Source organism: Hemitrygon akajei, chromosome 11 (genome assembly GCF_048418815.1).
Source record: "Hemitrygon akajei chromosome 11, sHemAka1.3, whole genome shotgun sequence".
Lineage (NCBI taxonomy): Eukaryota > Metazoa > Chordata > Chondrichthyes > Myliobatiformes > Dasyatidae > Hemitrygon > Hemitrygon akajei.
Window position 1 is genome coordinate 13,347,736 of NC_133134.1, and position 27,828 is coordinate 13,375,563.

At 42.7% G+C, this 27,828-nt stretch overlaps 1 protein-coding gene across 3 annotated transcripts in view; it reads right to left on the reverse strand.

The window, feature by feature from the left end:
• LOC140735326 (GRB2-related adapter protein-like) overlaps window positions 1-27,828 on the reverse strand; it is a 272,392-nt gene that overhangs the window by 49,332 nt on the left and 195,232 nt on the right. Inside the window, exon 1 of one of the 3 annotated variants that reach the window (XM_073060241.1) lies at window positions 13,814-14,333. The exons of 1 other annotated variant lie outside the window; for it this stretch is intronic. In XM_073060241.1, coding sequence (XP_072916342.1) covers window positions 13,814-13,891 — 78 coding nt within the window. In that variant the 5' untranslated portion in view covers window positions 13,892-14,333. Of the gene's footprint in view, window positions 1-13,813; window positions 14,334-27,828 lie in introns of those variants that run through there. One more of the 3 variants, XM_073060239.1, reaches the window with a different exon arrangement.

The following is a 27,828-nucleotide window of genomic DNA, read 5'->3' on the forward strand; positions in this document are numbered from 1 at the left end:
TGATCATCACAGTCTCGTAGTGGTTTGTACAACACTATCACAGCTTGGGACACTGGAGATTGGAGTTCTGTAAGGAGTCTGTACACTCCTCCCGTGAACGCGTGGGTTTCCTCCAGGAGCTCTGGTTTCCTCCTACATTCCAAAGATGTACAGGTTAATAGGTTAATTGGTCATTGTAAATCGGGCTGGCATTAAATAGGTGGGTTGCTGGGCGGTGTCACTTGTTGGGCCGGAAGGGCCTATCCCACATTGTATCTCTAAATAAATAAGATATATCTCAGCAATTCTACTAACTATGTGTCATTCAAGGCACAGGCAATCAAGTCCACAGTTCAAAGGGAAGCACCAGACTTTTATTGTGCCTTTCAGTAATCCAGTCCTATTGATACCTTCCTCGATCCTTGGGAAATTTTCAGTATACACGGGCAATGGTGTGAAACTAGGTTTCTGATGCTCGAGGTAGAAGAGTAGCCACTGTCATAGGAAGTCTACAAGAAGTGGTGGATACAGGCCAGTCCATCACAGGAAAAGCCCTCTCCACCACTGAGCACAGCGATAAGGAGCACTACCACAAGAAAGCAGCATTCATCAGCAAGGACCCCCACCGTCCAAGCCATGTTCTCTCCTTGCTGCAGGAGGTACAGGAGCCTTAGGTCCCACACTATCAGGTTCAGGAACAGCTATTATCCTTCAACCATCAGGTTTCTGAACTAACGTGGATAACTTCACTCATCACAACTCTGAACTATTTCCACAACCTATGGACTCACTATCAAGGACTCTGCAGCTCTTGCTCTCCATATTATTCATTTATTTATTGCATTTTCACAATTTGTCTTCTTTTGCACATCGGTTGTCAATCTTTGTGCTGTTTTTCATTGATTATATTGTACTTCTTTATTCTATTGTGAACGCTTACGAGAAAATGAACCTCAACGCAGTATATGGTATGTTTGATTATAAACTTACTTTGAGTTTTGAACTTTGAGGACAGAGCAAAATGAAGGGGTTAAAATCTACAAAATTCTAAAAAGGGCTTGACTGGGTACCGTAGATGTCGGATTATAAGCCGCTACTTTTTTCCCACATTTTGAACAGCTTTGAACACTGCGGCCTTTAATACGGGGCGGCTAATGCATGGTTTTTTTTCATGCCGCCAAAAACATTTTGCCTCGTAACAGTAGACCAATAAAATTGATGAGTAGTTCACAGAGGTCCAATGAAATTGTACGATAAATCAAGCGCACTTTCACAATTAAATTATTGTAAATCAGTCATTTGTACTCACCCTCATCAACATGGAAAACACTCGAAGAAAAGCATTGTGCTGCCTTTATGGCAGTTATTTAGTTTATAATATTTTCGCTTAGTAATTCATTTGTTAGTTAAAGTTAGAACTGTTTTAACTATATTTGTTTTCTGTACTACATCCCGGGATGCTATGACGTCACACCCGGTTTCGCCGCGTCTTGTGGGAAAAATGCCGGTTTGCGATAAACGGGAAGGCGGGGGGCGAGCGGCGGAGCGAAAACGCTGCTTTTAAGTTAAAGGCGATCAATAACTTTTCCTGGTAGGCTGCAGTATATATATTTTTTACCAGTCGTTAGGAGATATTGGAATGTTGTTCAGTAAAAAAGTATACGCAACGTATATTTAAAAGTAGCCGCGTTACAGGCACGGTTCGAAAAAAAGCATTTGCAATATGTATTTGTTTATGTTACCATATGGATTTAATTAAAAGTTAAAAAATCCTCACGTGTAATATCTTTCTGTGTAAATATCTCATATTACAACGTGGGACACCTGCGGCTGAAAATCCGGTGCGGCCTAAAATCCGGTGCGGCCTGTACAAGTACAAAATTGATTTTCTTTCTAAAATTAGAGCCAGCGGCTTTTAATCAGGTGCGCTCTGTAGTCCGGAATCTACGGTAATTGCCTCCAGTAGCTGTGGAGGACATTCTGTATACAAAATAAAAGAGCCCAGCCATTCCGGAGATGATAACCAGAGGGTAGTTCAAAGTTATGAGGGGTATAGATAGAGTAAATGCAAGCAGGTAGCACCCTCCCCCCCCCCAGCTTTTGGGTGATACTAGAATGACAGGACATAGTTTAAGGGTGAAAGCTGATATTTAAGGGAGACCCGAGGGGGAACTTCTTTAGAGGGCATTGCGAATATAGAATGAGCTGGCAGCGGAAGTGGTAGATGCAAGTTCAGTTGCAATACTTAAGAGAAGTTTGGATACGTACATAGATGGGAGGAACATGGAGGGTTATGGTCTGGGTGGGGTTCTATGGGCCTAGGCAGAATAACAGTTGGAATGGACTAGATGGGCTGAAGGGCCTGTTTCTGTGTTGCAGTGCTCTATGACTCTATAGCTCTAAATGAACGTACATTGAATTACATCTAAAGAATCTCAGTACAGCAAACTGAACCTTGTCTCGCTGCTTCCTTACAGGAAGTGTCTAGTGGGTGTCTTCTATCGCCTCAAAACCACACAGTGTCTTGAAACTCCATCGGTGGAAATAGCGAGTCTGGTGGTCGTTTTCTTGCCATTCTCAGGCTCCACGTGGCAATGGAGGAAAGCCTGGAGCTACGAGCGGGGCAAGGCGGCCTCACTCCGGGGACCACTCACGGAGAAGCAGTTCTCCACATTGCTGAGATGACTTAAGGGGGAGCAAGCATCAACACCCATTTGCCATCCCATCCATACCCCCACCCCACATACACTGCCTTCCAAGCCTTCCTTGTCCGTTGGTTGTGAGTGTATATTACTGTCTCCCTGTTTTTCCTCATTACCCTGCAGCCAAAATATCTCCACAAACCATGTCACCGTAGCTGGGCAATGCCCACGTTACTTCAGACATATGCTGTCATGTGCTGACTGCTTCACTTTCACTTCCCCTTAAAGCTGCCAGTCATTTAGACATAAGAAGTGAGTAAGAGGTGGTTTAAAACTGCATGGCAGAGCTCTTTTTTCCACTCTTTAGAACATACATGGAACATAGAGCAGTACAGTACACAGACAGGCCTTCAGCCCACAATTTCTCTGCCGACTATGAGCCAGTCTAAACTAATCCCATCTGCCTGCACGTAGGCACCTTCCATCTTCCATCCCTGACAGCTCATATGGCTGTCAAAATGTCTCTTAAATGTTGATATCATATCTTCTTTCACTTCTTCCCCAAGCAGTGCATACCAGGCACTTACTGTTGTGTAAAAACAAACCTTGCCTTGCACATATCTCTTAAACTCCCCCCTCCCTCACTATAAACTGAAGCCCTCTAAAATTAGGCACTTCCATCCGTGGGGGGTAAAAGTCTTGGACTGCCTGCCCTATCTCTACCTCTCATAACTTTATACATTTCTATCAGGTCATCCCCTCAGCTTCTGATGCCCCAGAGAAGATAACCCATGCTTGGCTTAGTGCACCAATCTGAGCAAAGAATATCTTCTGCATCATCTCCAAAACTTACACTGTACAGTAGTGACCAGTATTTACTTAATGGGCTGGTGCTGCCCAATTACACCCATGGGACCAATTAATCTATTGACCCGTTCATCTTTGTACAGTGGGAGGAAACCTAGGCACTCCCTACAGACAGTGGCAGGAATTGAACCCGGGTCACTGGCACTGTGAAGCGTTTTGCAAACCGTTACATTACTGTGTTGTCCTGTACTTCATACAATATTCTAAATGTGGCCTAGTTAAAGTTTTACAGGTTTCCCCCGCTATTCGAAGGTAAAGCGTTCCTATGAAACCGTTTGTAAGCCAAAAAGCTGTAAAGTGAAGAAGCAATTACCATTAATTTATATGGGAAAAATTTTTGAGCATTCCCAGACCCAAAATATAACCTACCAAATCATACCAAATAACACATAAAACCTAAAATAACACGAACATATAGTAAAAGCAGGAATGATATGATAAATATATACCCTATATAAAGTACAAATATTGTATGCACAGTGTAGTTTCACTTATCAAACTCAGAAAGACAGCGAGCCAAAATCGATTTGGAGAACAAAAAAAAAATCGGCACGTACACACCTACGCATACACGCATGCGCAAACAACTGCCCGCACAAGGCTTCATGGTCATTGTAGTCTTTCTCCGGGTAAACACACGTATAAAGCGGGCGTCTTTTTTTCGTAAAAGCGAAAATCCCCTTTGGTTAGTGAAAACAGGTACTAATGTAGGTCTTTCGTAACAGCGAGCTGTCGTAAAATGTTCAAGAAATGGGGGCCACCTGTATACCCAAAACTCCAGCTGATGAAGACAAGCATGCCTGACTTCTTCGTTACCAGCTTATCCAATTGTGTTGCCACTTTCAGTGGACTATGGACTTGAACGCAAAGATCTTTCTGTACATTAACATTTCTCAGGGTCCTTCAAGTTACTAAATTTCCTTCTTGCATTTGACCTCCCAAGGTGCATCACAGCACACTGAAATTCTCGATAACCTATTGTTTACTTTGACAAATGTTGGCGCTATCCACACCACCACCAATCTGCTCTAATGTTCCCCTTGATGGTTTGGAGACATAGAACAGTACACCACAGTACAGGCCCTTGGCCCACAATGTTTTCCTGACCTATATAAATCAACTCCATGGTCTTGATGAAGAGTCTCGGCCCAAATCGTCAACTGCTTACTCTTATCCATAGATGCTGCCTGGCCTGCTGAGTTCCTCCAGCATTTAGTGTGTGTTGCTAGGATTTCCAGCATCTGCAGATTTTCTCCTGTCCATGATCAATCTCACACAACTCACTGTCCTCAATTTTTCTTTTATCCCATGTGCTTATATAAGAGTCTCGGAAACATCCCTAATGTACCTGGCTCCATCACCACCACTGGCAGTGTGTCCCATGCACCCATCACTCTCGGTGTAAAAATATATCTCAGCCACCTTCCCTAAACTTTACTCCAATCGCCTTAAAAGTATGTCCTCTCATATTAGCTATGGACGCCCTGTGAAAAAGTCACTGACGGTCACTCTATCAACGCCTCTTATCATCTTACACACCTCAATTAAGTCGCCTTTCAACTTCCTTTGCTCCAAAGAAAAAAAGTTTGCTCCACCTTTCTACATAAGACATGCTCTGTAATCCAGGCAGCATCCTGGTAAATCTCCTCTGCACCCTCTCTAAAGCTTCCACATCCTTCCTGTAATGAAGTGACCAGAACGGAACACAAGTTGTCAAAAGACTCAAGTTTAGTTTGCTAATGTTCAAATGGTGACATTTCCTTATACGAGAAGCACTGTATAAACGCAAAATGTTTTTTGGGGTTTATTAAGTCAATTTTTGATATTATTTTCTCTAAATGAGAAGAGACAACAGCGACCGAAATGTCAGTAAATCCCCTCAGCAAAGCCAGAAGACTTTCTTTTTCCCCTGTTTTACCTCATATTTTCCTTTAAATTGCTCATCCTCTGACCACCAGCCAATGAATGCCATTTTCTGCTCCTATCGATGACTCAAGTTGATTGCTGGTACCAGGTGGTGGCACTGTAACATAGCAGATAAAAGCTGTTGCCTCTTAGCTCTGGGAAAACCAGGTTCAATTCTGACTTCTGGTGCTTTCTGTCCAGAGTTTGCAAATTCTCTCTGTGACAATGTGGGCTTCATCTGGGTGTTCTACTTTCAAAGTTCAAAGTAAATTTATTATGAGTATACCATTTGCAACCCTGAGACTCACTTTCTTGAAGGCACCCACAGGAAAACAAATACAATAGAATCCGTGAAAAAACATACAGGTACATAACAAAGTCAGAGACCCTGAAAGTGGGTCAGTAGTCTATATAGTCAGTTCAGCGCTGAGGTAATTGGCCACTGGAATTTTCCCCTCCATACAGGTGGTTAACAAGAAAAATCAAAGGTAAATTGATGGGTGTGTGAACGAATATGTTGCATGGGTACAGAGGTATAAAGACCATAAAACACAGGAGCAAAATTAGGTCATTCAGCCCATCGAGTCTACTCCGCCATTCCATCAGGCTGATCCCAGATCCCACTCAACCTGAAGCACCTGCTTTCTCACCATATCCTTTGATGTCCTGAACGATCAGGACACAATCAACTTCCTCCTTAAATATACCCATGGACTCAGCCTCCATCGCACTCTGTGGCAGAGCATTCCACAGATTCACTACTCTCTGGCTAAAAAAAATTCCTCCTTACCTCTGCTCTAAAAGGTCGCTCCTCAATTCTGAGGCTGTGCCCTTTAGTTCTGGATACCCTCCTACATAAGAAACATCCTCTCCACATCCACCCTATCTAGTCTTTTCAACATTTGATAGGTTTCAATGAGATCCCCACACATTCTTCAGAATTCTAGCGAGTACAGGCCCAAAGCTGCCAAACACTCCTCACATGTTAACCCCTTCCTTCTCAGAATCATCCACATGAACCTCCCCAGACTCTCTCCAACGGTCCAAAACTTTTGACAATACTCCAGTGTGGCCTGACTAATATCTTATAAAGGCTCAGGATTATCTCCTTGTTTTTATATTCTATTCCCCTCGAAATAAATGCCAACATTGCATTTGCCTTCTTTACCACAGACTCAACCTGTAAATTAACCTTTGGTGATTCTTGCACGAGTGTAGAGTTCCTCTACACTTCTGATGTTTGAACCTTCTCTCCATTAAGATAATAGTCTGCACTATTGTTCCTTTTACCAAAATGCATTATACATTTCCCAACACAGTATTCCATCTGCCACATTTTGCCCATTCTTCCAATGTGTCTAAGTCCTGCTACAATCACATTGCTTCCTCTCGCTGCCTCCTGACTGTCAGCCATTCCTCTATCCATGCCAGTATCTTTCCTGTAATGACATAGGATTTTATCTTGTTAAGCAGCCTCATGTATACCACCTTATCAAATGCCTTCTGAAAATCCAAGTAAATGACATCCTCTGCCTCTCCTTTGTCCACCCTGCTTGTTACTTCCTTGAAGAACTCAAACAGATATGTCAGGCAAGATTTCCCTTCATTGAAACCATGCTGATTTGACCTATTTTATTATTAGTCTCCAAGTACCTCAAAACCTCATCCTTAATAATGGCAGCAGTGAGAGGAGAGCACGACCTGGGTAGTGGGAGCTCCTGATGATGGATGCTGGTTTTCTGCGACAACGCTTTGTGTAGACATGCTCAATGGTGGGGAGGGTTATACCCATGATGGACTAGACCATACCCACTACTTTTTGTACGATTTTCTGTTCAGGGGCATTGGTGTTTCCATATCAGGTTGTAATGTAGCCAGTCAATATACTCTCCACTTCTTTGGCACATGTTTTGAGGCAATTTCTAGGGATCACAGATAACTTGCTCCCAATTCCTTGGGCATGATGAAGTGTGATGAAGCCACGTTGAGTTTACAAGATTCTCCATAGATGATGTGGGAAGTGCCGCACAGGGTAATTTAGGGGTTGGCATAATCCTCTCAGTCACACTGGACTGATGTGCCCTCCTGGTTAATGGACACAAAGTTTTCAATGCCATCCTGAGTGATGCTTATCCATTTTGGTAGGTCATGAGTGAGGAACCAGTGCAGACATCACAGTTTCGCAAGAGATTTTGAACCTCTTTCTTTTTTTCTGCTGGAAATTTCATGCTGTGATAGAACATTGGGAAAACAGTGTCTGGTATCAGATGTGCAAGCTATATTTCCTATCCATAGGAGACATCTTTGGAAAATTAGGGCCTTAGTCCTCGCAGTGTCGACTTGGAGAAGCCATTTATTTATTGAGATACAGTGCAGAACAGGCCTTTCTGGCCCTTCGAGCCGTACCGCCCAGCAATCTCCCGATTTATCCCTAGCCTAATCATGGGACAACTAACAATAACCAATTAACCTACCAACTCATTCGTCTTTGGACTGTGGGGGGAAACCAGAGCACTCAGATGGAAACCCACGCGGTCACAGGGAGAACGTACAAACTCTTACAGACAGCAGCGGGAATTGAACCCAGGTCGCCTGTACCATAAAGAGCGGTGCTAACCACTTCACTACCATTTAGTTTCTTACCCTGACATAATCTCCTTTGGCTGAATGACAATTTTTGGTGGTTTGTGCTTCTGTGAACCTCTTTTGGGCATTTGATGGACTCTTGATCTCACAATCTATCTTGTTTTGACCTTACATCTTACTGTCTAGCTGTATTATACTTTCTCTGTAAGACTATATTCTGCACTGTATTGTTTTACAATGCACTACCTCAATGCACTGTTGTAATGAAATGTTCTGGATGGACAAACATATAGACAAATCCATATGTAAAACAAGTTTTTCACTGTACCTCAATACATGTAATAATAATAAACAAATTTAATTGATACCATCTTCAAATACAAACAGAAAAAAAACGGTTGTCATGACTACAGAGGGAGTGTCACTACCACTGCCCCCTCATTGTCTCCCAGCTGCTCCTCAAATTGGAGTACGAAATGCTTTCATTTAGAGCCATGAGAGATATGACTTTCACCCATATCTGTATATTTGAGATATACAAAATTATGAAGCATATAGTAAGGATTAATGCAAGCACAGGTTTTTTTCCAGAAGTTGGGCGAGACTGCAACTATAGGTCATAGTTCAAGGGAGAAAGGTGAAATGTTTAAGGAGAGCCTGATGCCAAACTTCTTCACTCAGATGATGGTACAAATGGGGAACGAGCTGCCAGCAGAAGTGGTGGATATGGGCTTGATTGCAACATTTAAGAGAAGTATGGATAAGTACATGGACAGGAGGGGTATGGAGGGCTATGGGCCAGGTGTGGGTAAAAGGGGCTAGACAGAATAATGATGGACCAGATGGGCCGAAGAGTCTGTAGCTCTCTGTGACGATGACTTCTATCTCATTTCCAGTTCGCAGAGGGCAGCAATAGCCACAGGATGTGACTTCTATTGACCTCTCAAAAGTCATTGCCTCTGTCTATTGAGACAGACTGGGAACATCCTTCGTCAACTAGGTTGCTATGTTACCTCTGCCAAATGATGAGATGCAAGCCATGATCCAAACTAATCGGTCCACAGCAGAGTCAATCTCAGTGGGGTCTGGTGTCAAGCATAGCTGCATTAACAAATTTTTTCTCTCTCTGCACTTCGCTTCCAGTTGCTGCTGGAAAAATGGGTAACTGTTCAACCTACGACCAAGGTCATTCCAGATTCGGATCTGTCACACGTACATCGAAACATACAGTGAAATGCATCGTTTGCGTTAACACCCAAGGGTGTGCTGGGGGGGGGGGGGGGGTGGCCTGCAAGTATCACTACGTATTCCAACTCAACTTGCCCACAATGGTCAGCAGAACAACACAATTAGTAGCAACCACCCCCCACCCACCAGTTCCTGCCCTTGACTCTTCACTTCCTGCCTTTGACCTCCAGCTCTCCCTAAACCATAACGGGACTTCCAACTCCTGCACTGTCCTCAGAACCATCCCTACAAACCTAGAAAACCCTGATGGACCACACAGCTTATTGCCATTTTGACCAGAAGTGAAGACTCACGATGAAGAATAGTGGATCTTTTATTAATGGATGTTGAAAATTAGTGAACACTCAGTTTTGAAATGACTATTTAACCCCTAACTCCCTGTGCTGTCCCTAACACCATCCCTACAAACCTAAAAATCAGCCTAGTCTGACATCATCATGGTATGCATCATTACAAGACTTTCTTTTGTACACTTTTGGAACTGAATTCAAAGTCAGCATTGTACAAAGTTCATTTAACTGTTCAAAAGTTAGGAAGTTATGTTGTACACTTAAAAAAAACTTTGGTTAGGCCACATCTGGGTTACTGCATTCAATTCTAGTTGCCCCGTTACAGGAAGGACGTCGAGGCTTTGGAGAGGCGTAGAGGAGTTTTACTAGGATGCTGACTGGATTAGAAGGCATGTGCTACAAGGAGAGGTTGCAAAAACTAGGGCTGTTTTCTCCAGAGGCTGAGGAGAGATCTGATCGAGGTTTATAAACTGATGAGAAGCAGAGATAGAGGAGACAGCTGGGTCAAAATGCAGAATATCAGATGGCATGCATTTAAGGTAAGGAGATGAGTGGGGAGGGTTTAAAAAAAAATACAAGAAGTGGTGAGTGCCTGGAATGAACTACCAGTAGTGGTGGTGGAGGCAGATACAATTGAAATGTTTCAGAGGATGTGTTGTATAGGCACATGAATATGTAGATAATGGAGAGATATGGACCATGTGTAGGCAGAAAGCATTAATTTAATTCAGCATCACTAGATTAAGTATTCAAAACATTGTGAGCTGCGGGGCCTGTTCCCTTGCAATACTGTTCTATGTTCAACGTCAGTTACTCATTGAACGAGCCTTACATTCAACACACGCAATACAGAGATTACCTGGTCCATGGTTATCCCTGAAACAGATTATTTTGGTCATTCAATGCCTTGCCATTTATTGGACCTATACTATATGTTAATTGACTGCCAAGTTTTCTTCATTCAGTGACTGCACTCCACAAGTAAAAAGCATAACAAAGGAAATAAATGTCAGTCTCTAATGTTGAAGAATGATCGTGAATCTCTAGTGATGTCTGTGTCATCCCGTGTTAGTCCTTACCAGATAATTACTGTTGATTGTGGCCATTTGATCAGCACTTGCTGTTACCATATCAAAGGATTTGTCCTCGGACCAGCACACAAGTGCCATTACAAAGATGGCACAACAGTGCCTCTTCTTAGAAGCTTGCATAGATTTGGCATGTCAGCTAAAACTTTAACAAACTTCTATAGATGCATGGTGCCACACACACAAAATGCTGGAGGAACTCATCAGGCCAGGCAGCAACCATGGGAAAGACTACAGTCGAAGTTTGGGCCAAGATCCTTCATCAGGAGAAGAGTGGTGGTGGAGGCAGATACGATTGAAATGTTTAGGAAGATCATAGGTTATATAGGCACATGAAAATGTAGATAATGGAGTCCTGATGAAGGGTCCCGGCCCATCAATGTTTCCATAGATGCCGCCTGGCCTGCTGAGTTCCTCCATCATCATGTGCGTGTTGTTTAGATTTCCAGCATCTGCAGATTTTCTCTTGTTTGTGATCGTTGCACAATGCTTCACGGTCTGGCATGGGAACACCAATGCCCAAGAACGGAAAAGTCAGCAGGAAGTGGTGGATACAGCCCAGTGCATCACAGGAAGGGCCCTCCCCATCACGAAGCACTTTTACAGGGAGTGCTGCCACAAAACAAAAGCAGCATCCATCATCAAGGACATCCACCATCCAGGCCATAACCTCTTCGTGCTACCACCACCAGGCAGAAGGTATTGAACCCTTAGGTCCCACATCACCAGGTTCAGGAACAGCTATTACCCTACAACCATTACGCTCCTGAACCAGCGTAGATAACTTCACTGACCTCAACTCTGAACCTAGTCCACAACCTATAGTCTCACTTTGAAGGACTCAACAACTCATATTCTCCATACAGTTTTGCATACATTCTACTGCATTTTTTTAATATCCTGTAAACATTTGCAAGAAAAATATCATCTTGAGATTCTATGATAACATTCATATTTACATAATAAATTTACTTTGACAGAAGTGATGTAATGAGATCACTGGGATGAGATGCAGGCAGATGAGCGGTGCCCAGTAAATGGTGTTCCAGACATTGCAAGTTTTACTTTGCCATTCATTATTTTTCGCTTGTAACATAGTCCGGGCACAAAGACAGACTAAGGAGATTATAATGCACTTTGTCCTGGAGATCATGACCATGGCCTGAAGATGGGCTCGAACTGTTCTTCTTTCATTTTAAGCTTAACATTTCTGACTGGTTGCATCACAGCCTGGTATTATAACTCCAATGCACATGATCGTAAGAAGCTGCTGAGGGCTGTAGACTCTGCCAGCTCCGTTACCAGCACAATTCTCTTTACCACTGAGGACTCCACAAAGAGGCAAGGCCTCAAAGAAAATGGCATCCATCAATAAAGCCCCTCATCAATCTGAACGTTCCCACTTCTCATTCCTACCATCAGGGAGGAATACAGGAGCCTGAAGACCCAGACTGAATAATTCAGAAACAGCTTTGTTCCCTTTGCCATCAGATTTCTGAATCCATGATCACTTCCTTATAGTTCCTTTTATTTTGCACTATTTAGTTATTTTTGTACTTGGTGAATTTTTATGTACTGCTATCACAAAGCAAATTTCACTTCATCTAAGTCAACGATGATAAACCCCATTTAGATTCTAATTTCAGATTTGAAATTAATGTAAGTGTACAGGTCCAATGGGGGAGGCTGGTACTGTGAAGGAGTTAGCAAGTGGGGGAAAGATAATTAGGTATATTACAAACATTTTCATGAGATTATCAGTGTTAAATATTTCACATACTACTTGTAAATTTAAATGAAAACCTCCTATTGTGATTCCTCGTTATTTTCTCAGTGGAAATCTCAGAAGTTATAGCAATAAATTCAATAATGTTCCCAAACAGTAATTATTTTGTTTCATACAGGCTAATTTTTGACTTGCTTAAAGCTAGCTTCTGTGCCAATTTAACAAAATTAAAGTAAACACTTTTATTTAATATTTACTAATGGCATTCACTCTATTACAAATACAGTTTTATTTTCCTACCTGTAGTAAAATTTGAGAAATAAAGTTACCATAAACTTAACTGTGATAATTAACCTGATGAATATTGAGCTACAAAGATCTTGCAATAGTTCAGTTTAAGCTCTATCTTAACCATTTGATCAGGATACCAGATCTTTGCTATTTTCCTGTGTAACCTGCATATAGTCAGGATTTCTTCAGTGCAGTTGAGTTGAAGAACCTGACAAACATGAAAGTTAATCCATGAATTAACTTGGGACAAGCACAAGTTAAATTAGAATCCTTAATAAAACATAGAGCACTACAGCACAGTACAGGCCCTTTGACCCATGTTGTTGTGCTGACCTTCTAATCTACTATAAGATCAATCTAACCTTTCCCTCCTACACGATTTTTTTAATCATTCATCTACCTCCCCAAAAGCTTCTCAAATACCCCTAATGTATCAAACTCTACTGCCATCTCTGGCAAAGCATCCACCACTCTTCCCAAGTTTTGACCTCTGACATTCCCCCCCCCCCCCCCATATTTTACTCCAATCACTTTAAAATTCCGCGGTCACGTATTAGCTATTTCCGCCCCTGAAAAAAGTCTCTGGCTGTCCATTTGATCTATGTCTCTTAGCACCTCTACCAATACATCTCTCATTCTCCTTTGCTCAACTGATCCAGGCATCATCCTGGTAAATCTCCTCTGCACACTCTCTAAAGCCTCCAGAGCCTTCCTATAATTAGGCAACCAGAACAGAACATGGTATTTCAAGTGTGGAAAATGTGTTATGGCTGTGAAGTACATCAGCAGAAAATCCTGCATTGGAAGGTGGTGAAGGAACCTAGAAGCATTAAAATTTGAGCTGGGTCTTCATTTCGGGTTAGGGATAGGCGGGAGGCATGGTTGGGAGCATTTCTTTATAGAAATAAAGGGGAGATCATTCCCTCTAATTTTTTTGGTTGGGGGCAAGAAAGGGTCAAACCGCATGCTTCAAATTTTATATGGAGCAAGCAATTGTATGGCCAAGCAATTGCTGACATACAACCCTGGCTGACTAAGTTTATTTCATAAACAACTCCAGCATCGTTTTGATAAATGGCCGGTAAGGTTGAATAGCCCTTTCGAAAGCATACCATATTGTATATTAACTGGACGAATGCGGCGCCAGTTTTAATTACCGAACTGTGCTCGAGATAGCTGTTCAAGACTCACCTTCAGAATATCTGCCTTGTTGAAGCTCAGCTCATCCGCGGCCGACGCCACAAAATTGTACAGGGCTTCTGCTTCCATAGTGTGCGGGTGACGGGAAGGGCGCCTGGGTCCTCCTGCCCGGCCCTGCGAGAGGTGAAGGGTTAATCCAGGTAACGGTGACAAACGGCAGATCCCCCCCTCACCTCTCGGTGCTAACGCTGTGTCTTTCGCTCGTGCTTGCCTTCCGAGTTTTAACGGGCTGTGTTCGTGTATCGAGGAGGAACCGTACTGCCTGTAGTTTCTGGCAGTGTCTGCATATCATTCGAGTGTGAATTGCATTTCCGTCAGCTGCGGCTCAAAGGGAAGGGGGATTTTTCTCTCTCTCTCTTCTCCACATTCAAATACAGTGTCCAGACAGGAAGCTGGAGCCTCATCATTGCATATGTAACAGTAGACTTGTGAGGTTTTTTTTTGTTTCTCTTCTCGCTGCGAGCTCCACTGGCATGTTGTTCTTTTTATCAATGCTCACGATTTGATCCACTTGCACCTCGCTTATTTTCAACCCACCTCTAAAAGGTGAGAGTATTTGTGTGCCATCCACGTACACGATGTTTTCTCATATTGACTTGAATATCACCCTTCCATGATATCCAGTCCTTCCAGTATGAATCAAATCGGGAGCTGGTACAATTAATTTCACTCTTAACCCGGTTTTATATTTTTTTAAAAAGACATACATGCCTCAGACGGCCAAGTCACTGGGTATATCTAGACCATAAGACCTTAAGCTACTGTCTGCTCTGCCATTTCATCATCGCTAATCCAATTTTCCTCTCAGCCCCAATCTCCTGCCTTTGACTTCGCACTCCCGCACCCCCCCCCCCCCCGTATCCTTTCATGCCCTGACCGATCAAGAATCTATCAACCTCTGCCTTGAATATACAAAAAGACTTGACCTCCTCAGTTGCCCGTGGCAACAAATATCACAGATTCATCACTCTCTGGCTGAAGGTTTAAAACAGAAGTTGAGGGGTTCTTAATTAACAAGGACAGCAAAGGTTTCAGGGGAATGGGGTTGAGAGAGTTAATAAATCAGCTATAATGGAACGGCTGAGCAATCTAATGGACCGAATGGCCTAATTTGTTCTTATGTATTATGGTCTGATATGTTATCTATGTCGATGTGCAGATCTCATCTAAATGCATCAATGTACCATCGCAAACATGTGACATGAGTTTAAATTCCTGTATATATGTTTGATTTTTAATGTTCAAAGTAATTATCAAAGTGCGTGTACGTCCCCCGAGATTCATTTTCTTGCAGGCATTCACAGCAGAACAAAGAAAAACGGTAGATTCGGTGAAAAACAACACACACCTAAAGATTTGTATACGGACATGTTTGCATATATCTATAAGTATCTCAATATAGAAAGCATAATGTGAGGCAGCATAACTTTAAGGTGATTGGAGGAATCTACAGGGTTTGTCTGAGGTAAATTTTCTATACAGAGAGTGGTGGGAGCTTGGAAAACACTGCCAGGGGTGTTACTAGATACAGGACACGCTTATTATAGGCACATGGATGATAGAAAAATGGAGTGTTATATAGGAGGAAGTATTATATTGATCCCTAGAGTAGGTTAAAGGTTGGCACAACATTTTGGGCTGAAAAGTCTGTACTATGCTGTAATGTTCGATGCATAAAGCATATATTTTAATTGCCTGAAATAAAACCATTATGACCTGAAATAACCCATTAAATTTTAAGCTTTTATTTAGTTACTTAATTTTTAAAAATTCTTTCTGAATGTCCTTGATAATAAGAGACATTTGGTCCCGGTAGAAAAGGCCTGAGTATGAGCTGTCAACGAGCCATCAAGATGGTCAGTGGGCGGGGTTTAATCTCCAATCGTGGGGTGGGGGGGACTAGTTGCTGCTCTTGGCTCACGGTGGTTTCTCGTGGGTCCTGAAGGATCTCAGACTGAAACATGAACTCTGCTCCTCTCCATGGATGCTGCCTGACTTATTGAGTTCCTCCAACATTTTGTGTGTTACTCTGGATTTCCAGCATCTGCCGAACCTCGTGTGATTATGGCTGTCTCCAATTTGCAGCATCGTTGCCGTGCTGCAAAAGATAAGAGACAAGAGATGAAGGAAAGGCGCAGGCTGGGTCCAGTATGAACCAAACAGTATCTCAACACATTTCACTCATGCTGAACTACGCATGGGATTGTGTTACCAGTCCTGCGATACACTCTTAGCGGCCACACTCCCCTTAAAGACTTGCAGAGTTTTGGACTTCCATAGAGCTTACAGAACGGAGGCACGACAGTCGGCCTAACACATCCATGTGTCGTCCGGCGAGGTAGTCCCATCTGCGTTCGCTGGACCATTGCCCCCCTAAACCTTTTAAATAAGCCTTTTAAACGATCAGTGCTTCTGGCAGCTCATTCCTACTGTGCACCCCCCGTTGTGTTAAAAAGATATCCGATGACCCTTTTAAATCTCACGCCTCTGATCTTAAACCAGAGCTCTCTTGTATTTAGCACACCCTCCCTGAAAGTAAAACTGTGCGCTTTTACACTGGCTACACCCCTCATGTTCTTCTATACCCCGAACCGGGTCGCCGCTCAATCCTCTGTACTGCATGACATTTGGCTCATCCAATGCAAACCATGGAGCATTGGTTCTGTTGTCAGGGACGCGAGATTCTGCAGACGCTGAAAACCTACTGACCTGGATGTCTCTGGAATGTGGGAGCATCCAGAGGCAACCCACGGAGTCACGGGGAAACCGTACAAACTCTCCACCGAAAATGCTGGGTCGCTGCTGCAAAAGCCGTACACAAACTACTCCACCACCCTGCTGCCCCATTAAGCTGGAGATAGGTGAATATTTAGGACCATAAGACATAGGAGCAGAATTAGGCCATCATGGCTGATTTAATAACACATTATTGATCCTGAGTGGGAAATTCTTTTGTTACCACAGCAACAATTAAAAACACAACTTAGCAGTGTGTAGACTTAACTAATAATAAAGTGTGGTATAATATACACAATAATAACAACACACACAACACAAAATGCTAGAGGAACTCAGCAGGCCAGGCTGTACTTTTTTTCCATAGATGCTGCCCGGCCCGCTAACTTCCGCCAGTATTTTGTTTTCCTTACTCAGATTTCCAGCATCTGCAGATTCTCTCTTGTTTTACGCAATAGTAATATACTAAATAATAAAGCAGAGACTATTGTACTATGATGTGCATTCTCCTGCCGCACCCAGATGAGCTGTTTACATGCTTAATGCATTTGGTAGGAAAGATTTTCTGAAATAATCCTGGTTACAGCGGAACTGAATGAATCTGTTTGAAAGGATGCTCCACTGCTTATTCAGTAGGTCAAGGAGAGAATGCGCCAGATTGCCCGCAGTTTGTTTAGTGACCTTCTCTTCACCACTAACTCAAAAGAGTCCAAGTTGTAGCCAAGGATGGATCCAGCCTTTTTGATAAGTTTATTTTGTCTTTTTGCATCACCAGCACCAATGCTGCTCCCCGTACATAAAGCAGCAAAGAAGACCGCACTCACTTCAACAGACTAGTAAAAGATCTCCAACATCCCGCTGCATACATTGAAGGATCTCACCTTCCTTAGAAAATTGTCTGCTCATCCCCTTCTTGTAAACAGCCTTGGTGTTGTTTTTCCAGTCAAGTCTGTTGTCAAGGTGAACACCTAAGAGTTTGTACTCCTCCACCGCAGAATGTATACAGATCTCGTCACAGTCCTCTTCCTCCCAAAATCAATCACCATCTCCCTGGTTTTGGCCACATTCAGGAGCAGGTGACTCCTCCCGCACCACTCCACAAACTTGTCCGCCAGTCCTCTGTACTCTGACTCCTGCCCATCTCTGATACACCCAACCACCACAGAGTCTTCAGAGAACATCTGCAAGTTGCACTGTAAGTCTGAGGTGTCCAGTGTGAATGGAAAGTCCCTTCTGGGGCTCCAGTGTCACTCATCACCATCTCAGACAGAGAACCACCCAGCCGTACAAACTGGGGTCTACCTGGAGATAGTGGATTTGTCTACGCCCATCCTTTGCAGCTTCTCATTCAGAAGAAGTGGCTGGATTGTATTGAAGGCTCTAGAGAAATCAAAAAAATAGATTCTCACAATGCCACCGGCATCATCCAGGTGAGTCTGAGCTCTCTGCAACAGGTAGATGATGGCATCATCTACTCCCACATGAGGTTGGTAGGCAAAGTTAGAGGGTCCAATGAAAATCCCACCTGTGCTCCAAGTCAGGACCAACCTCTCCAGCACCATCATCACATGAGATGTGAGGGGAATTGGTCTGAAGTCATTAAGTCCAGATGGAGTCGCCTTCTTGGTACTGGAACCAAGTAGGAAATCTTCCATAGCACCGGTATCTTTTCTTGACTCAGACTCAGATTATAAAGGGGTTTATTATCCCTCTCAACCCCATTCTCCTTCTTTCTCACCATAACTTTGATGCCCTATTTAATTAAGAACCATCAACCTCCGCCTTAAACATACCTAATGAATTGCCCTGCACAGCCATCTGTGGCAATGAATTCCATAGATTCACCACCCCCTGGCTAAAAAAATGTTTCCTCAACTCTGTTCTAAATGGACATCCCTCAATTTTGAGGCTGTGTCCTTTGGTTGTAAACTCCCCCACTATAGGAAACATCCTCTCAACATCCACTTTATCCCAGAACTTTCAATATTCGATAGGTTGCAGTGAGATTCCCCCCCCCCCACCACCAATAGTTCTAACCTCCAGAAAGCACAGGCATAGAGCCATCAAATGCTCCTCATATGTTAACATTTTCATTGCATGAATCATTCTCATGAACCTCCTCTGGACCCTCTCTAATGCTAGCACATCTTTTCTTAGATAAGGGACCAAAAATTGCTCACAATACTGCAAGTGCAGTCTGACCAATGGCTTATGAAGCCTTAGCATTATATCCTTGCTTTTGTATTCGAGTCCTCTCAAAATGAATTCCAATAGTGCATTTGCCTTCCTTACCACTGACTCAACCCGCAAGTTAACCTTCAGGGAATCCTGCACAAGGACTGCCAAGTCCCTCTGCACCTCTGATTTTTGAAAATAGTCCACTCCTTTATTCCTCCTGCCAAAGTGCATGACCATGCACTTCCCTACATTATATTCCATCTGCTATTTTTTGCCGATTTTTAAATCCTCTTTTCTATTATTGGTGGCTAGTTTACTTTCATATTTCATCTTTTCTGTCTTTATTTAGTTGACTTCTGTTGGTTTTTAAAAGTTTCCCAATCCTCTAACTTCCCACTATTGTTGTTCACCTCCATGCCTTGTGGTGCATTAGGCAGCAACCTTGCTGGTTTTTTTAGCATTTATCTGATTTTTATGAAGCCGAGTTGCTACCTCGATGCTCAACTCAGCAGGGATGGAAAGAGTGCAAGGAGCCAGCCACTAGTTTCTTGCTAATTTTTGCTATATTATATGCCCTCTCTGTGCTTTTATGCTGTTTTTGACTTTCCTTTCAGACATGGTGACCTCATCCTCCATTTCTTCATTGTTGGGATGTATCTTTCCTGCACTGATATCCCTGCCAGCATCTCCTTACCATTAAGTGGCCAGCTCCTCTCTCGTGCCTCTGTAACTTCCTGTACTCCACTATAATGCTATATTCAATTTTACCTTTTCCTTCTGAAACTGCAGGGTTAATTCTTTCATATTATAATCACTGCCACCAAAGGGTTCTTTTACCTTACACTTACTAATCAAATCTGGGTCATTATATATCACCCAATCCAGAATTGCCATTCCCCTACAGGTTCTAAAATGCTATTGCGTAGGCATTCTACAAATTCCCTCTCTTGGGGTCCAGCACCAACCAGATTTTCCCAATATACCTGCATATTGAAATCCCCAACGATTATCGCAACATTGCCCTTTTGACATGCCTTTCTATCTCCCATTGTAATTTGTAGCCCATATCCTGGCTACTGTCCAATGGATTGTAGATAACTCCCATCAGGGTCTTTTTACCCTTGCAGTTTCTTAATGCTACCCACAAAAATTCTGTGTCTTGCAATCTTATGTCATCTCTTTCTAAGTATTTGATTTCATTTTTACCAGTAGAGCCAACTGCCTGTCCTTTTGATACAATGGGCATCCTTAGACGTTAATCTCCCGAGTATGATCTTCTTTCAGGCCTGACTCAGAGATGCAATAATATCATACCTATCAATTTCTCACTGCACTACTAGATCATTCTATATTACTTAATATACTGCGTGCATTCAAATATAAAACCTTTAGTCTTGTATTCATTACCCTTTCTGATTTTGGACCCCTGTTACACTTTTAACTCATCCCACTGACTGCAATTTTGTCTCATCATCTGCCTGTCCTTCCTAACATTTATTCTCTCTTTAGGAACTCTTCCCTTTACCAACTTACGTCATTGGTACCAATATGTATCATGATTTCTGGCTGCCAAAAAAAGTCTAAAACATTGGAGAAGTGGGATTTAAGGGTAATTGGCTCAGACAAGGAGTTGAGACTAGTGTAGATCATCATGAATGGTGGGGCAGGCTTCAAAGAGTTGCTGGCCTGTTCTTGCTCTTATTTTCTTGACTTCTTGCGATCATGATCTCTTTAGATTCAAAGCCACAAGCTCTACGTCTTTGAGTTATGTAAGCCAAGTGTTCACTGCAGGTCGGCAGGTTGTATCTTTGGACTACAATCAAAAGGTGGAAACAACATTTTCAGAAATTTGTTCAATTCGCAGTGAATTTATACACTGAAAATAACAGGCCAATAATCCTGTCAATGTTAACTTCTGTTGTTCCCTGATTTGGTCTTTTGGGTGACAGCTTGCTTGCAGTCAAAATATTTATGCATTCTTCCGATGTTATAATGAAAGGCAAACATTTTTAGCCAGGAAAATTTGATTAATTGTCAGAATACTAATTGTTTGCTGTAGAGAGGTTCTTTATCAAAACAACTCCCTAAGATTATTATTTTGCTCTATCATGCCATAATCCACTGAGAATCAGATTTATTGTCATTGACCTGTTGGCATGAAATTTGTTGTTATAGTGCAAAGGTTCACTCCGAGGCCCCTTTATTAGTTACCTCCTGTACCCAATAAAGTAGCCACTGAGTGTATGTTCATGGTCTTCTGCTGCTGTGGCCCATCCACTTCAAGGTTTGATGTGTTGTGCTTTCAGAGATGCTCTTCTGCACACCACTGTTGCAACATGTGATTATTTGAGTTCCCGTCACCTTCCCATCAGCTTGAACCAGTCTGGCCATTCTTCCACTCTCATTAACTAGGCATTTTCACCCACAGAACTGCTGCTCACTGGGTGGTGTTTTTTTTTGGGGTTTTTTTTTGCACCATTCTTCGTAAACTCTAGAGATAGTTGTGCATGAAAATCCCATGAAATCAATAGTTTCTGAGATACTCAAACCACCCTTTCTGGCACCAACAATTGTTTTATGGTCAAAGTCACTTAGATCACATTTCTTCCCCATTCTAATGTTTGGTCTGCACAACAACTGAATCTCTTGACCATGTCTTCATGCTTTTGTGGATTGGCTCTTTTAATATATTTGCATTAATTAGCTGGTATACAGGTGTATCTAATGAAGTGCTCACTGAGTGTATTTCTAGTTGGGAAGAATTAATTTTCATAATGATAATTATTTGCTGAAGCGATACTCTGCGATCACTGCTGCTCTCCATTTCTTTGATCATGTTCTCATCTAGACTATTCCATCCCCTCCTCCCACATTCTTCCAACTTCCTTTCCAGTCCCGATGAAGGGTTTTGGCCCAAAATGTCGATTGTCTATTCCTCTCCATAGATGCTGCCTGACCCGTTGAGTTCCCCCAACATTTTTTTGTATTACTCTGGATTTCTAGCATCTGCAGAATATCATGTGTTAACGAAGTAGTGTTCATGGGTTCATGGACAGTTCAGAAATCTGGGAGTGGTGGGAATGGGCTCTTTCTGAATCATTGAGTGTGAGTCTTCTGGCTCCTGTAACTCTTTCCCAATAGGATAATGAGAAGAGTGCATAGAGAGAAGATCTTGAGTGGTAAGTAAATGTTTTATCTGGCTACATCAACCTATGACAAACTGTAAAGAAGTTGACAGTCAGATATCAATGAAAGGTCTTTCAAACCATCAGGCTTTTCAACCAAAGGGGATAACTTCACTCAACTTTCACTTGCTCCATCATTGAAATATTCCCACAACCTATGAACTCACCTTCAAGGACTCTTCATCTCATGTTCTCGATATTTATTGCTTGCTTGCTTGCTTGTTTGTTTGTTTGTTTATTTATTTATTGCTTGCTTGCTTTCTTTTGTATTTGCACAATTTGTTGTTTTTTGCACACTGAATGAACACCCAATTGGTGCGATTTTTCTTTGATTCTATTACGGGTATATTCTATTATGGATTTATTGAGTCTGTCTACAAGAACATGAATCTCAGGGTTGTATATAGTGACAAATATGTACTTTGATAACAAATTTACTTCAAACTTTGTGATCTGCTACACATTGTAATAAAGATTGTTCTGTTGGCTTTCTGTGTGAATTTAACTCCAGACAACACTGGTTTACAGGAAGTTGTTCAGTATTCAAGGCAGGAGAGTTTAGGTTGGAGGAACAACACTTTATATTCTGTCTGGGTAGCCTCCAACCTGATGGCATGAACATTGATTTCTCTAACTTCCACTAATGCCCCTCCTCCCCTTCTTACCCCATCCCTTATTTATTTATCTATTTTTCCCTTTTTATTCTCTGTCCCTCTCACAATCACTCCCTGCCTGCTCTCCATCTTCTTCTGGTGCTCCCCTCCCCTTTTCTTTCTCCCTAGGCCTCCCGTCCCATGATGCTCCCCCTTCTCCAGCTCTATGTCCCTTTTGCCAATCAACTTTCCAGCTCTTAGCTTCATCCCTCCCCCTCCTGTCTTCTCCTATCATTTTGGATCTCCCCTCCCCTCCCACTTTCAAATATCTTACTATCTTCGTTCATTTAGTCCTGCCCAAGGGTCTTGGCCCGAAACGTTGACTGCACTTCTTCCTATAGATGATGCCTGGCCTGCTGCGTTCCACCAGCATTTTGTGTGTGTTGCAGGAGAGTTTAGTGTTCATTTTTTCAGTACAGACAATTTAAGCATTCTACATTGATTGACATCAACTTAAGGTGGTTCAGTTAGGCTGCTGATTATGTGAAATCTCACCGATTAGTGCCTGAGAAGTTGATTTGCAGAAGTAATCTTATTTAACAGCTGCGTATGCAAATATTTTCTCTCCTACAAAATATGTATTATGAAAACAGCTTCACATTTGTTTTCATTCTTATAGGATTTGAAAAGCTTTTGTACAGCGATAGAGTCATAGAGCATACTACACAGAAACAGGCCCTTTGGTCTATCTAGTCCAACTGTTAATCTACCTACTCCCATCAACCTGCACCCAGACCCTAGCCCTCCATACCCCTCCCATCCATGTACCCATCCAAACTTCTCTTCAATGTTGCAGTCAAAACCACATCCACTTGTTACAGAACACAGAACATAGAAATCTACAGCACATTACAGGCCCTTTGGCCCACAATGTTGAGCTGACCATGTAATCTACTCCAGAAACTGCCTAGAATTTCCCTAATGCATAACTCTCTATTTTTCTAAGCTCCATGTACCAATCTAAGAGACTCTTAAAAGACCCTATTATATCCGCCTCCACCATCATTGCTGGCAGTGCATTCCATGCCCCCACCACTCTCTTTGTGAAAAACTTACCTCAGACATCTCCCTTGTACCTACTTCCAAGCATCTTAAAACTATGCCCCCTCACGTTAGCCATTTTAGCCCTGGGAAAAAGCCTCTGGATATCCACACGATCAATGCCCCTCATCATCTTATATACCTCTATCAGGTCACCTCTCATCCTCCGTTGCTCCAAGGAGAAAAGGCCATGTTCACTCAACCTATTCTCATAAGGCATGCTCCCCAATCCAGGGAACATCCTTGTAAACCTCCTCTGCACCCTTTCTATGGTTTCCACATTCTTCCTGTAGTGAGGTGACCAGAACTGAACACTTCAAGTGGGGTCTGACCAAGGTCTTATATAGTTGTAACATTACCTCACAGCTCTTGAACTCAATCCCATGGTTGAAGAATGCCAACACACCATATGCCTTCTTAACAACACTGTCAACCCGCACAGCAGCTTTGAGTGTCCTATAGACAGGGACCCCAAGATCTCTCTGATCCTCCACATTGCCAAGAGTTTTACCTTTAAAATTATACTCTGTGTTCAAATTTGACCTACCAAAATGAACCACTTCACCCTAATCAGATTATATCTCTCCAAATGCTCATAAATCCTGCCTCTCAGGATCTTCTCCAACAAATTGCCCACCACTGAAGTCGACACACTTGTCTATAATTTCCTGGGTTATCTTTACTCCCTTTCTTGAACAAGGGAACAACATTTGCAACCCTCCAATCCTTCAGTACTTCTCCTGTCTCTATTAATGATGCAAAGATCATTGCCAGAGGATCAGCAATCTCCTCCTTCACTTCCCACAGTAGCCTGAGGTATATCTCATATGGTCCCGGTGACTTATCTAACTTAAAGCTTTTCAAAAGCTCCAGCACATCCTCTTTCTTAACGCTTGGTAATAATTTTCCAATGTTCTATAGATTCAGGAACAGTTCCTGCTGATTGGAGGGTGGCTAATGTTGTCCCACTTTTTAAGAAAGGAGGGAGAGAGAAAACAGGGAATTATAGACCAGTTAGCCTGACGTCAGTGGTGGGAAAGATGCTGGAGTCAATTATAAAAGAGGAAATTACGACACATTTGGATAGCAGTAGAAGGATCAGTCCGAGTCAGCATGGATTTATGAAGGGAAAATCATGCTTGACTAATCTTCTGGAGTTTTTTGAGGATGTAACTATAAAAATGGACAAGGGAGAGCCAGTGGATGTAGTGTACCTGGACTTCCAGAAAGCTTTTGATAAAGTCCCACATAGGAGATTAGTGGGCAAAATTAGGGCACATGGTATTGGGGGCAGAGTACTGACATGGATTGAAAATTGGCTGGCTGACAGGAAACAAAGAGTAGTGATTAACGGGTCCCTTTCGGAATGGCAAGCTGTGACCAGTGGGGTACCGCAAGGTTCGGTGCTGGGACTGCAGCTGTTTACAATATACATTAATGATTTAGATGAAGGGATTAAAAGTAACATTAGCAAATTTGCTGATGACACAAAGCTGGGTGGCAGTGTGAAATGTCAGGAGGATGTTATGAGAATGCAGGGTGACTTGGACAGGTTGGGTGAGTGGGCAAATGTATGGCAGATGCAGTTTAATGTGGATAAATGTGAGGTTATCCACTTTGGTGGCAAGAACAGGAAGGTAGATTACTATCTAAATGGAGTCAAGTTAGGAAAAGGGGAAGTACAATGAGATCTAGGTGTTCTTGTACATCAGTCAATGAAAGTAAGCATGCAGCTACAGCAGGCAGTGAAGAAAGCTAATGGCATGCTGGCTTTTATAACAAGAGGAATTGAGTATAGGAGTAAAGAGGTCCTTCTGCAGCCATACACGGCCCTGGTGAGACCCCACCAGGAGTATTGTGTGCAGTTTTGGTCTTCAAATTTGAGGAAGGACATTCTTGCTATTGAGGGAGTGCAGCGTAGGTTCACAAGGTTAATTCCTGGAATGGCGGGACTGTCATATGTTGAAAGATTGGAGCGACTGGGCTTGTATACACTAGAATTTAGAAGGATGAGAGGGGATCTGATTGAAACATATAAGATTATTAAGGGATTGGACACACTGGAAGCAGGAAGCATGTTCCAGCTGATGGGTGAGTCCAGAACTAGAGGCCACAGTTTAAGAATAAGGGGTAGGCCATTTAGAACAGAGATGCGGAAAAACTTTTTCACCCAGAGAGTGGTGGATATGTGGAATGCTCTGCCCCAGAAGGCAGTGGAGGCCAAATCTCTGGATGCATTCAAGAGAGAGTTAGATAGAGCTCTTATAGATAGCGGGGTCAAGGGATATGGGGAGAGGGCAGGAACAGGGTATTGATTGTGTATGACCAGCCATGATCACAGTGAATGGCAGTGCTGGCTAGAAGGGCCAAATGGCCTACTCCTGCACCTACTGTCTATTGTCTATTGTCTATATATATGCTCAAGCTTTTCAGTCCGCTGTAAGTCATCCCCACAATTGTCAAGGTCATTTTCCCTGATGAACATTGAAGCAAAGTATTCATTAAGTACCTCTGCTACCTCCTCAGATTCCATGCACATGTTTCCACTGTCACACCTGATTGGTCCTATTCTCACACAGCTCATCCTCTTGCTCTTCAGATACTTGTAGAATGCCTTGGGGTTTTCCTTAATCCTGACCATCAAAGCCTTCTCATAGCCCCTTCTGGCTCTCCTAATTCCATTCTTAAGCTCCTTCCTAGCAAACTTGGAATTTTCTAGCGCTCTAATGGTACCTACTTTCTTGAAACATTCGTAAGCTTTTCTTTTCTTCTTAACTAGATTTTCTACATCCTTTGTACACCATTGTTCTTTAGCCCTACCAATCTTTTCCTGCCTCAATAGAATATACCTATGCAGAACTCCATGCAAATGTTCCCTGAACATTTGCCACATTTCTGCCATGCATTTCCCTGAGAACATCTGCTCCCAATGTACGCTCCTAAGTTCCTGCCTAATAGGATCATATTTTCCCCTACCCCAATTATATATTTTCACATTTTCCCAAATTGTCTGCTCCTATCCCTCTCCAGCACTATGCTGAAGGAGAGAGTTGTGATCACTACTTCCAAAATGCTGTCCCACCGAGAGATCTAACACGTGACCAGGTTCATTACCCAATACCAGATCAAGTACACCTTCTCCTCTAGTTGGCTTATTTATATATTGTGTCAGGAAACCTTCTTGAACACACCTAACAAACTCCATCCCATCTAAACCCCTTGCACTAAGGAGATGCTAATCAATATTAGGAAAGTTAAAATCTCCCATCACCCAACAACCTTATTATTATTGCTCTGTTCCAGAATCTGCCTCTCTATCTGATCTTTGATATCCCTGTTATTCTTGGAGGGTCTATAAAAAACACCCAGTAGAGTTATTTTAAGAGCAAACACGAGGAAATCTGCAGATGCTGGAAATTCAAACAACACACACAAAATGCTGGTGGAACACAGCAGGCCAGGCAGCATCTATAAGGAGAAGCACTGTCGACGTTTCGGGCCGAGACCCTTCGTCAGGACTAACTGAAAGGAAAGCTAGTAAGAGATCTGAAAGTAGTGGGGGGAGGGGAAAATGCGAAATGATCGGAGAAGATCGGAGGGGGTGGGATGAAGCTAAGAGCTGGAAAGTTGATTCCCACCCCCTCCGGTCTTCTCTGATCATTTCGCATTTCCCCCTCCCCCCACTACTTTCAGATCTCTTACTATCTTTCCTTTCAGTTAGTCCTGACGAAGGGTCTCGGCCCGAAACGTCGACAGTGCTTCTCCTTATAGATGCTGCCTGGCCTGCTGTGTTCCACCAGCATTTTGTATGTGTCAGTAGAGTTATTGCCCCTTTCCTGTTTCTGACTTCCACCCACACTGACTTAGTAGACCATCCCGCCATGATTTCCTCCTTTTCTGCAGCTGTGACACTATCCGTAATTAGCAATGCCACCCTCCCCCATTCTTTTGCCTCCCTCTCTGTTCTTTTTGAAACATCTAAAGCTTTGCACACTTTCTCAGGATGTCTCAGGAGCTGCCATTCCTGCTCCTGAGACATCCAAGTCTCTGTAATGGCCATAACGTCACAGTTCCATGTCTTGATCCATGTTTAAGTTCATCCATCTTGTTTATGATACTCCTTGCCTTAAAACAGATGCATCTCAAACCATCAGGCTGAGTGTACCTTTGCTCTAACATCTGCCTATCCTTCCTTACAAACTCCCTACAAGCT